The 12,101-nt window shown below is 41.3% G+C and overlaps 1 protein-coding gene across 2 annotated transcripts in view; it reads left to right on the forward strand.

Moving 5' to 3' along the window:
* LOC137290192 (laminin subunit alpha-like) overlaps nt 1–12,101 on the forward strand; it is an 87,908-nt gene that overhangs the window by 33,730 nt on the left and 42,077 nt on the right. Inside the window, exons 17-30 of one of the 2 annotated variants that reach the window (XM_067820909.1) lie at nt 339–604; nt 896–990; nt 1,631–1,796; nt 2,652–2,812; nt 3,131–3,245; nt 3,647–3,729; nt 4,623–4,767; nt 7,333–7,462; nt 8,045–8,187; nt 8,574–8,689; nt 8,839–9,044; nt 9,512–9,642; nt 9,929–9,999; nt 11,640–11,784. In XM_067820909.1, the coding sequence (XP_067677010.1) occupies nt 339–604; nt 896–990; nt 1,631–1,796; nt 2,652–2,812; nt 3,131–3,245; nt 3,647–3,729; nt 4,623–4,767; nt 7,333–7,462; nt 8,045–8,187; nt 8,574–8,689; nt 8,839–9,044; nt 9,512–9,642; nt 9,929–9,999; nt 11,640–11,784 (1,973 nt within the window). Of the gene's footprint in view, nt 1–334; nt 605–895; nt 991–1,630; nt 1,797–2,651; nt 2,813–3,130; nt 3,246–3,646; nt 3,730–4,622; nt 4,768–7,332; nt 7,463–8,044; nt 8,188–8,573; nt 8,690–8,838; nt 9,045–9,511; nt 9,643–9,928; nt 10,000–11,639; nt 11,785–12,101 lie in introns of both variants that reach the window. The other variant, XM_067820910.1, reaches the window with a different exon arrangement.

Raw genomic sequence — 12,101 nt, forward strand, 5'->3', positions numbered from 1 at the left:
TGGTATAGTAGTCCATTATCTTTCAAATACATTCAACTGCAGGCATAGGAACCGAAAGGGTCCCTAGTTTCAGTGCATTGTAATCATATTTTATATGTACATTTCTGCTAATATACAATTTATAAAATACCTAAGGGGCTGCTAGCTAGTAAACATCCAGTCAATTCAGTAAATCTCCATAGTCCTGTCCAGACTGGCTAGTGAATTTTCAGGAATATGAATATACTCTGAAATCCATAAAGTTTTACTGTGTTTCCCTTCTGCCATTCAAAAACTGTATGTACTCAAGATACCTGACATTTGAGTTGAAGATTATGCTTGTCCTCCTTTGCAGCCAGAGGTTGTGCTAGACATATACATCAACAAGCCCAGCCTGTACCAGATCATCTACCGTTACATAAACAGGAATGACTACACGGTCAAGGGGAAGGTGACTCTCACCCCAGATATCTCCACTGACATTGAGCAGACCAGTGAGATAGTGTTCCTGCCCAACCGTGACCCATCGTTCAGCAAGGTTGGCAGCACAGCAACTGGCTCCACCTTTGTGTTGAACCCTGGGAGATGGAGGATCTCCACCCAAGTCCCAGACAGTGTCTTCTTGGTGAGGAGCCTCACACGTCAGACTCATCAATTACTGATTTCTAATTCTTTTCCTTTTTTAATTGCATGTGAAAGTTTTATTTTAAACAGTTGTATTTTAAGGTATTGATGATTGTAAAATTTTTCGGACCGATGCTCCTGTTGAATTCTGTTGTGAGCCTTCAATTCTTTTGAGTTGTTCCAAATGAAATAAGTAAAAGTGAAGGCACATTTTGACCGAGAGGTACATGACTTTATCTTAAAATTTACAAGGCAATAGAACTCTGTTGCAAAGATGTCTTGTATGCTTCAGGATTATTTTGTGCTGATACCACAAGGGTTCTATGAGGCCAGTGTTCTACAAAAAAAGATCATTCGACCATGTAGTGTTCCAGGAGATGACGGCCCGTAAGTATGATTGATCTTTTGTGGTCCAATATCCTTTAGAAAATCAAGGACACAGGTCGCCAGCAATTTGCTCTCCATGTAGAAACTTCTTTGTTGTGCTTTAAAATCCTGATGCTCAGACCAGAACTCATGGATTTCGCCAAAATGGTAGACATGTAAGAACAGTGTCACTTCTGCCTTTCCTCCCATGTCCAGCTGACATGAGGTGATATAACTGGAACATGATATGACATAACTGGAACATTATGTGATATAACATGATATGACATGACATGACTGGAACATGTGATATAACTAAAAAATGACATGAAATGACTGGAACATGACATGGTATGTCGGGAACATGATGTGATATAACTAGAACACAACATGATATGACTGGAACATAATCTGATATACATTGAACAGGACATGACATGATATACATTATTCGGAGTGGCTAAAAAACATAATTCAGTTTCTCTTTCTTGACTGCTTCACAGCCCCTAGTGATAACACTGGAATTTTGTTACTGACATCAGAGAAAAACTGTAATTGTGCTATGCTGTTGAGGTGTTCACTTGAGATGTGTTATGCTATTTCAGCTGTAATATCATGAACATGTAAATTTCTTGTATAACACTGTCTGCTGTTCCTGTAGATGCCTGCACTACCAGTATCCAGACATATCCTTGTACCCCACTGTGCGAGGGGAGGGTGGCTATGTTATCGAGGACCAGCAGAGGGTCAGTGTGAGTCTGTATCCTGATGCTGATGTCATGGATGAACTGGAGACCACTGGGATGGCACACTTGAATGGCAATCAGGTAAGCTGCTGATGTGGGTGATACATTGTGATAAAATGTCTCGTCACACAACCACCTGTAGCCACCATTGTTTTCTCGCTGTTGACACTTCACATTTTATGCCATTCTGACCTGTGTCTTCAATTGTATTTACTGGAAAGATTCCTCATAATGAAAGTTAAATCTTTAAAGTCTAAATTTCTAAGAATTTTGGTTCATGTTGATGAAAACTGTCTGCACTGTTGCAAGGGGCTATGAAAGTATTTTGAGCCTAAAATACTGCTGATATGTGCATGAAATGTAGATGTATGATTTTGAGGAATGGTTTAGGTTATTCACACAGACTTCACTTTTTCCTGTTATCAATACATATGGAGATATTAACAAGTTATCCACCTACTGGCTGACCTGTGAAGTTCCAGGGTAGAATACTGGTAGGTCTTCAGCAACCCATGCTTGCCACAAAAGGCAACTGTGCTTGTTGTAAGACTCGATCAGTTGGTCAGCCTCGGTGACTTGTTTGTCTCATATCATGGGTTCCCATTTGCGCAGATGAATGTTTAGGTGACCACTTGGTTGTTTGGTTCTGACTCGATTCTTTACAGATTCTTTGCTGCCATATAGCCTGAAAATTACTGAATTCAGCGTAAAACTAAAGTCAGTTAGTTACATTCGGGCTAGTTGTCAGGGTTGTGAGCGATGGAGTAGACTTTTGGTTAAGAGCATTCTCATCACTGCGAAGACCCATGTTCCATACCTAACATGGACACAATGTTTAAAGGCTATTTCTAGTGTTCAGTAGTCTCACTAACACAAACAGTGGAGGTATGATGACAGCTGCATGTTTTACTGAACAATAACCTCTTGTCACGACAGACCTTCTTCTACCTTGACCTTGTGATCCCGGAGCCAGGCGACTATGTGTTGGTCTTCAACTACTTCAATCCGAAATCTGTGGTGCAGAACGTGGATGTGGATGTGGCATCAGAGGCTGGCCGTCAGAAGGCTGTACTCAAGCTCAACGATTGCAATTACAGGTTAGTTGGAATAAGCATAATATGCCATTGACATCAGGACAGCACTGAAGCCATAATGTCATTCGGTGATGATTGTAATCAAGGTAATTGGGGTGATTGTGATACCTTTACAGTATCAGTGTCAGTATTATTTACCCTTGATTTTACCAAATGCAGATGTCACACAAGAAAAGAATATGTGTGATATGATTTGCATTAAACATCAGGATGTCCCTCAGAGTTATTCAACTTCCTAGGTGAATCTGGAGTCTTTCAGTTTCTATCCAAGCACCTGTTATGGTTGTTGTATGGAACATGATGGCTGTGTGTTTGTTTCAGTTCCTTGTGTCGCCAGGTGCTCAACGATGAGTTGGGCATGGTGGCTGTCTTCAATATAAGCACAGGCTACGTCTCACTAACCATCCGGGGTGATGACAGTGTAGATGCAGCTATTGTAAGTACTTTCATGGTCACATGAGCTTGCTGTATATGTAACCCATAAATATGTCTTATCTCAGTGTGTTTTGCTCAATGTTCTTATTATCTTTGAATGGAATTTCTGTCAACTTGAGTCTGTCCTAAATTTATCTATGGCAGCCTAATGGTTAAAGTGTCCACTTGTCATGGTGAAAATCTGGGTTCGATCCCCACAATATGTAAAAACCTACTGTGATATTGCTGAATATTGCAAAAAGCAGCATAACACCCTTCTCACTCACTCACAAATTTTATTCTTGTCAGGAGAAGGAATTCTTACATGATCACTATGAAATGGGATTTGCATGCATTGTTTAAAGAATGGGACAGGCATTTAACAAAAGAACCATCGTGTGATATATGTTCTATGTTTCCCAGGATTCAGTCGTTGCTATTCCATATGGTGAGTGGACAACCAACTTCATCAGACCCAGGATCATCTGCATCAAAGTCAATGGAGTGTATGTATACCTCGGGTCATCTTCAGTATAAGCCTTTGTGAAGACCAGGCTAGCATTTCTTGAAATGTTTGTAGCCCTACAAATTTTTGAGCCCATTCTTGACATATTGAGTTATGTAATCGCTTGTGTTCATCTCAATTTGGTATCCTAATTTTCTTTTAAGAAACCAAAGAAATTGTGCCTGTATCGCTCAAATTCAGTTGGATAATTTGCCAGTAATTGTGAAAACATAATAAAGTTTAAATGTTGGTTTACATGTTTATCATTTCCATTTGATCTGTAGTGTGAAAAAGGACAAAGACTGCAAGTTGATAAATTTCTGTGCTGAAATGGAACCTCTCAATATTCCTCAGTTATTTTATCTATTTTTTTGTGTGTAAGCATGTAATGTTCAAATTTAATGAAAATTTGCAGAAGTTCAAGCGTACTTGTATGCAATAGACTTTATAGGAATTGAGTTTTTACTTAAATATTTGCATAATTTATGCAGAACTGGAGCTATCTGTATCTCTGGTAGATATGAAGTTACTGACTTTTTTCCTGAAGGATTCATTCTTAATAGGAAATCATCTTATGTCTCTCTGGGATGATGGGTTAGCTTTTTCATTTACCTGGCCCAGACTTGATTAAATACAGGCAGCGATTGTAAAGCTGGAACATCCCTGATACAGTGTCACTGTATGGACTTTTCCCTAGACTGTGTGACTAAAGACATTTTTCTGGAACTAATGTCACTTATACACATTGGTTGGTGCACAAGATATAATTGTTTGGGCTGCATAATAGTAATGTCAGTTTGACAATGTAAATGAAATTGACAGTCAACTGATGCTGCGAACTTGCATCCACTGATCTGCAGATCATGTATGTACAAATATGTTTTATCATTCCAGGTGTATCCCCTCTACATATTCATCACCTGTGGGATCATTTAGAGTAGACTTTGAACAGTCTCCTAACCAAGATCTCCTTGCCACAGAACGCCCATATAATGGGATGGATCCCAATATTGGTCTTGTCAGGCTGAATGCTACAAGTGTGAGTATTGTTACATTTCTCACTATTTATGGTATGTATCCTGACTATATTGTACTTCTTTTCACCACACACCCAGTGATTTATGTGTATTTTAGGTGGTATGCCAAACTTAAGGCTTAACTTTTGGGCATGGATGGCTAGTCATCAAAGGGACAGTCTTTCTCTTTCCAGGAAACAATTTCTTTTTCATAGAGATCGTCCTTGGGGTACTTATATGCATTTTCTGCTGCCGGAAAATGTCCCGTGACAGTTGTAACAATGTTTTATTAAAATATTGTACAATAAACAATTGTTCATTATACGGCCCCTCACCACGCGGAGTCACCCCTCTGTCGCAACCAGGTAAGCATCCAAGCCCGTATCATCATTCCTTCTGCTGTCACCGTGGTGAACGGATGTTTAAGCTGGAAAAGAAACAAAGTTTTGTTACAAGGTTCTTCAAAGTACTTGAAGATGTCTCAGGAGTCTTCCTCTACTGTATGTATGGTTTATTCGTTCGTTAATAGAAACAGAATGTTTATTTAAACCAAAGTTACCTTGTTTGTCTTACTATTTCATGTTGCGAGTGTTCACGTAATTTTCAGTGTTTTGTACGTAATAATTAATATTATATGACAGATATGTGCTGCTGTATTTGCCGTTAGCTTATGCTTTGCATACTTGGCTTCAGGCTTTTACGGCGTGTACGTCGTGCGGAACCAATGTTCCCCCGCAGGATAAACATTCCCAATGTCTGTGTTGTTTTGAAAAGGCGGGTCACCAGCCTGACGCGTGTGACCTCAGTTTGGGCTTCTCCCCCCGGGCCCAAAAGTATAGAGCTGCCGATTTTCTCTTTCATAGAGAATTGCGGGAGGGGAGCAGACGGATCTTCCCCCATCTAAATCTAAAAGGGCGCGATAAGGGCATGATAAGTCCAAAAACAGCCTAAGTCATCTGTCCCTTCTTTGCAAACGCAGTCTGCTTCTTCGGGTTTTGACATGTCTCTCATACCTCAGTTGTTTCAGCAGCACATGGACTCGGTGAAGTCCCTCGTTCATGTGTCTATTGGAGGTCTCAGGGAGGAGTTCCTCACGCACTCTGGGCGGGGGACGGAGAGTCTGGGGGGCGGATCGCTGACCTCGGCTTGCTCCGCTAGCCTCAAGATGTCGGTCGACCCATTGTCTTATTCCCTCTTCCTTGTGCCAGTGATGAACAAGTGTGTGTTTACTTCGGTTGCCCTTGTGGGAGGCTCGGCTTCCTCGGGTGCAGCTCCGGCTGCCAAACAGGGGCGGTTAGTTGCACCGTTTGCCCAGTCGGGAGCCCCCTGCAGCAGGCATACTGGACCTAGGAGGAGGCCTATCGGAATGCAATGCAGCAGGTGCGGGTGTTGGTCCATGTGGCCTACCTTTCCTCATTACAGAGGTTGGCCCTGGAGACAGGGGAGAACTCTGGGGACATTACCCTGAATGTAGTTCTCCTTCGCCAATTGTCCGAAGTTCAGGCCCACCTGACGCGCGATTCTTTGCGATCGTCAGCGTCTACAGTGATGTGAACAGTCATGGGGATGCGCAAGCTGTGGTTGTCGACGTCTCTGCACTCGGCAGCAACACAGCAGACCTTGCTGGCCCTTACATTTCGGTTGGGGGTGACGTTGTTTCCGGGGGCACAGCAGGTCATTCGGGCGGCTGCGACATCTTTTAAAGACTCAAAAGCCTTGCTGAAGCAACCGCGGGTTTCTCCTCGAGCCCCTGTTAACTCCGCTGGCTGCTCCCCATGAGGGGTTGAAGGCTCACTTGGTCAGGGCAGTAGCCGCTTCCAAAGCATTCGCATTGGCACTACCCATTGAAGAGATTTGCTCTGCTGCTGTTTGGACAGGCCTAGCACATTCATCAAGCATTATCAGCTATACACGCATTCACGTGAGCGTGCGTGCTTTGGCCGTACTGTTCTCTCCAGTGGACAGTGTCCTGCCACCCTGACCGGGTGAGTCTTGGTTCATTGTCAGTTGACGCTGCTAAACTACTGCGTTTTGAGTGCATGTCTCCACTGTTCACGATCCCGCAGACTGTGATCTGTTTAGATTTGTTGTCAGTCTTAACTTGGGTCTTTTTCCCCCTTCGGTGCTCTCTATTAGATTCACAAGAGGGGTGACTCCACGTGGTGAGGGGCCGTATAATGAACAAAAAGGACTTTTCGTTTATTGCACAGTATGTTATTAAAACATTGTTAGAACTGTCAAGTGACAATTTCTGGCAGCAGAAAATGCATATAAGTACTCCAAGGACAATTCTCTTCAAAGAATTGGAAACCTCTACAGGTTGTCTAAGTTTGTGTCTTTAACCCCTTTTATCTGCAGTTGTAATGTTTTGTTACAGATGCAGCAAATTTCTAAATGTGTGATCTAAGGCTTAGCTTTCTTCCCATATCAAGCTGGGACACCTTTATGTAACGAGATTCCTGTCAATGTTAGTGTGAGACCCAATTCATTCCTCTTATGATTTTTAAAACAAACGTTTTTGTGATAACCCTTGCAGACCATTTTCAAACATAAAGACAGGCATTTAATGGCATGATTCTATGTTGCAGACTGAAGTTGAGATAGAAGGTCAGGTAGACCGTCCCAATCAGCACGTGTTTGTTGTACACTTCTACATGCCCACAGAGGTTGGCCTCACTATCCCTGTCACCGTCACAGCTGGTGACAGACAGGTCACAGGTGAGTCCAGTAGCCATCGGGGCTGTTAACATAGGCTGGTGAGTCTAGTAGCCATCAGGACTGGTGATGGACAGGTGATCGATGAAACTAGAGCCATCAGGGCTGGTGATGGACAAGTCATAGTTGTCTAGTAGCCAATGAGGGCTGGTGATGGACAAGTCACAGTTGAGTCTAGCAGCCTTCAGAGCTGGTGATAGAGATGGCCATCTGGTATTTAACTGATCCAGTGTTGTGTTTTGGAAAGCATCTGAATAATGATCAAAACACCTGTGCAAAGTACAGCAAATATTTTTGACCCATGCTTGTTGCAAGAGACAAGTAACAAGATCGGGTGGTTAGGCTTGCTAACTTGGGTGACTTATGTCATCATGCCCATTGCGTAGATCGATGCTCATGCTGTTAATCACCAGACTTGATTACTTACAGCTGGAATAACGTTGATTGTGGCATAAAACTGAACTCACTCTCTCCCCTGTTTCTTTATGACTGGCATGCTGTCATGGCAAATATTTAATAGTGAAAGGTGTGTTTGGAAGTGTGGTTGTTGTGTTTTCTGCTGTACATGTATAGCTTTTTGTGCAGGTTACTTCACACCAAAATACTGCCCCAGCAGATCTGGTTGCCGAGGCACCGTCAAGTTCCCAGACAGTGACAACTTCCTTTCCATCCAGTCTCCAGTCGTCCGTATGCTCTTCAACAATACACAAGGAGGTGACATCTGGCTGGTAAGCATCATTCAAATGTTTTACCCCCACATGAGTACAACTCCACAAACCAGGCCCATTTCTGGTGCCACCTGCTGTGATATTGCTGGAATATTGCTAAAAGCAGCGTCAAACCTAATTCACTCACTTAAAATGTTTTACAGGTTACAAAGGACAAAAATGATGATATATTCTTAAGTATCTTACACATTATAACGACTAGTGAATTGTTTTTATACATTAAATGAACAATAAAGTGTATGTGTACAGTGAAACAATTGAAGGGCAAATGAACAGTTCTACTGTAAACATATTATTTCTGAATGAAAATGTCCACATTAATTTTTGTTTTGTTTTGTTTGTCCTTTCTTCCATGTTTGTAAACTTTCCACTTCCTTCACTTTCAGGATTATGTACTCATTGCACCTGCTAACCAATACAATGAGCGTGACCTTGACCTGCGGCCCATTGACAAATCGGGCGACTTTCTTACTGAGTGTGTTAATGAAGGGTTTGAGCTCAAGTAAGTTCACTTGAATCAATTTCATATTTGTTTACATTGATGATTTGTTTACTAGTTCACAAACCACAATTTTTTTAAAGGTCCTGGATGTATGTCAGTTATTTTTAGTATTTTTATTGATTGCATGGTTTATATTTTTTTTGTTTCAGAAGTGACAGTGAGTTCTGTCGTGAGAGTGTCTTTACTCTAACTTCGGAGTTCAACAATGGTGCTCTCCAGTGTGACTGTAACATTGACGGGTCCCTCAATTTCAACTGTGATCAGTTTGGTGGACAGTGTCAGTGTAGAGAGAATGTGATCGGTAGAAACTGCACAGCTTGTAAACCTGGATACTACGGTTTTCCAAGATGCCAGCGTGAGTTTACCTATCAGAATATTCAGAAACATAATAGATGTGTTCATGCTGTTTTATCCCATCAATATTCTAGAATAGGAAGTGTTAGAGCAAAGTTACAGAAGGGGAGCCAAACACTGTTCAAATACCGCCAAACATGTAAACTGAAAGTGTCAATGTTGCTAGGTTGTTCAATAAAACATGTTAAATAAAAGGCTGTGTTTACCTGTGAGTGTCAGGGTTAGAATTGGTCTTGAGCAACCCATGCTTGTCACAAGAGGCAACTAACAGGATTGGGGGTCAGCTTCACTGATTTGGTTGACATATGTAATTGTATCTCAATTGCGAAGATTGATACTCATACTGTTGATCACTGGATTGTCTGGTCTAGCCTCGATTATTTACAGACTGCCGACATATAGCCAGAATTTTGCTGAGTGCGGCTTGAAACTAAAGTCACTCACTAAGGCTGTGTTTGTCCTTTGCAGCCTGCAGCTGTCTGTATGGCCTGTGCCACCCCTTGAATGGGGAGTGTATATGTCCCCCCAATGTGGAAGGTGACAGGTGTGACAGATGTGAGCCAGAGACCTATGGATTTGATGCTCTCATTGGATGTCAGGTATAATCATATGTTCATTTAAGTGATCATTTCCTTCATATTAATAGGAAAAGTATTTCCAAAATATATTTCTCCCCATTTGAATCATGCTGTTAAAGGTTAATTGCACATAGTAGAATCTTATTATCTAAAGTTGTTACTGTTCAAAATCAGTAATGATTCAACAAGGGTACCAGGTTGAAATTATTTTTTTTCATGAGGATATCTTTTCTCCATGACTTTCATGTTTTCTACCAATGTGGATGTGGCAGAATACCTGAGTTTGATGCATGCTCTCTCTCATCAGGACTGTAACTGCAACAGGAATGGTGTGCAGGACCAAGACCTCAACTGTGATCAGACAACTGGACAGTGCAGGTCAGTCAAGTGGTTCAATCAGTTTCCTTCTTTGAAAAGCATGAGTGGCTGTCATGTGCCAAGAAGGCTTTTCAGTATGGTTTGTGGAGTTGCTTCCCTTAATTGTCAGCACCATACCCATGATCAGTGGTAAGAAAGGTTCTGCATGGTTTGATTGAGATGTTTGTACATTAGAAGAATTAAATGCTACTTCTGAACTTGATCTAAATTTTGTCCATTCATAATGGTCATATCATGGCCATTAAAAGCTATCGACCAAACTTAGAGATAAGCATACCTACTTCATTTCAGCAGCTTTAGGTTAATACAGTTATTTGAAAATTAATTTCTGTTTAACAAAATAGACATGTGTTATGTTTTATATGCATCTGATGTTTGCTTGAAATTTAAGCATATATGGGGAAAAGTCTGTACCTGCTGAACTAGAATTTGGAATATATTTGTCAAACCTATAATGACCACAATGGATACAAAAGGTTTGAAAAAAAAATTTTACTTGGCTTTCTGTCAGGTAATTCTTTCCTATTCAAAGTCAAATTGCTGAAAACAACTTCTGCTCATTTCGTCAATGTGAAACAATTGCACACCTTATTTGTGTTGTCATTTACAAGCCTTTATACGGGATTTTCTTAAATTACTTAACGAAAAATGTTTGCACATTCACAACATAAATTTGATCCACAGCTTATGGTTGCATTGAGAAAATATTCATTTATAGATGTTTTTGATTTATTGCAAATTTTAAGAGTGAGTGAGTTTAGTTTTATGCCGCACTCAGCAATATTCCAGCTATATGGCTTCGGTCTGTAAATAATCAAGTCTGGACCAGACAATCCAGTGATCAACAACATGAGCATCGATCTGCGCAATTGGGAACGGATGACATGTGTCAACCAAGTCAGCGAGCCTGATCCCGTTAGTCGCCTCTTACGACAAGCTGAGTCGCCTTTTATGGCAGGCATGGGTTGCTGAAGGCCTATTCTACCCCGGGACCTTCACGGGTCCAAATTTTAAGAAATCTGTTTGGTTACGTGAGTGAATGTGCTGTAATGTTTTGTCATGTCCTCTGGAAATAGATTACTGTATTCCTTTACCTTATGTCAGGTTATACCAAGCTTTACAGCCCCCAGGCTGTATTGTAACACGGAGTCAGGATATAAAAAATAAAGAAAAAAACCCCAGAACCCAGTGTCAATTGTCTATGTGGGTACAATGTGTGAATCCCATGGAATATTGGTAATGGGTTTAGTAAAAAGTAATTTACTCACTGCAACGAGATAAAAGTCAAAGACGGGATTTGCTTCTGAGGTTACTCTGGTATTTAAGGTTCACATATTTGTCTACTGGTCTTCAGTAACACAGGCGTGTCTACAGAGGTGACTAACACTAGTAACAGGATCATTGACTTAGTTGACACACTTCATTGTATTTCAGTTGCGAAAATGGATGCTCATGCTGTTGATCACTGTATTGTCTGGTCCTGGCTCAGTTATTTACAGACTGCCTCCATATAGCTGGAATATTGCTCAGTGCAACGTTGAACAGCAAGGAAAACAACAAAACAAACATCATCTTTTAAATTTAGTTTTCTTTCTGCTGTTGATTGTGTATGTGATGCAGAAGTTTCAACATGTTTTCAGATGTCTGCCGAACGTGAGTGGCCGAAAGTGTGATACATGTGACCCTGGTCACAGCATCTTCCCATACTGCCAGCCATGCGACTGTGACCCCAGCGGAACCACAGTGGATATCTGCGACCAGAGCACAGCCAGGTGTATCTGCAAGGTATCACTCAGACGCTCAGGTTTAATCTAGGTTTGACCACATTACTCCAGTCACTGTTTGTATGTAAGGTCTTTATTGGCAAGATCTGTATTGCAGACTTCAAAACCTTTGTTAAAAAATGATGCAAAACCAGAAACATTTGTTGGCAGAATTTGTCCCCAGATCACAACGCTCTTGGATAGTCCAGTGGTTTAACCATTTGCCCATCATGCCAAAAACATGGGTTTGACTCCCCACATGGGTACAATATGGGTACAGTGAGGCCCATTTGTGGAGTCCCCCACTGTCAGATTGCTGGAATATTGCAAGAAGCAGCA

This window comes from Haliotis asinina, chromosome 7 (genome assembly GCF_037392515.1).
Source record: "Haliotis asinina isolate JCU_RB_2024 chromosome 7, JCU_Hal_asi_v2, whole genome shotgun sequence".
NCBI classification, from domain to species: Eukaryota; Metazoa; Mollusca; class Gastropoda; order Lepetellida; family Haliotidae; genus Haliotis; species Haliotis asinina.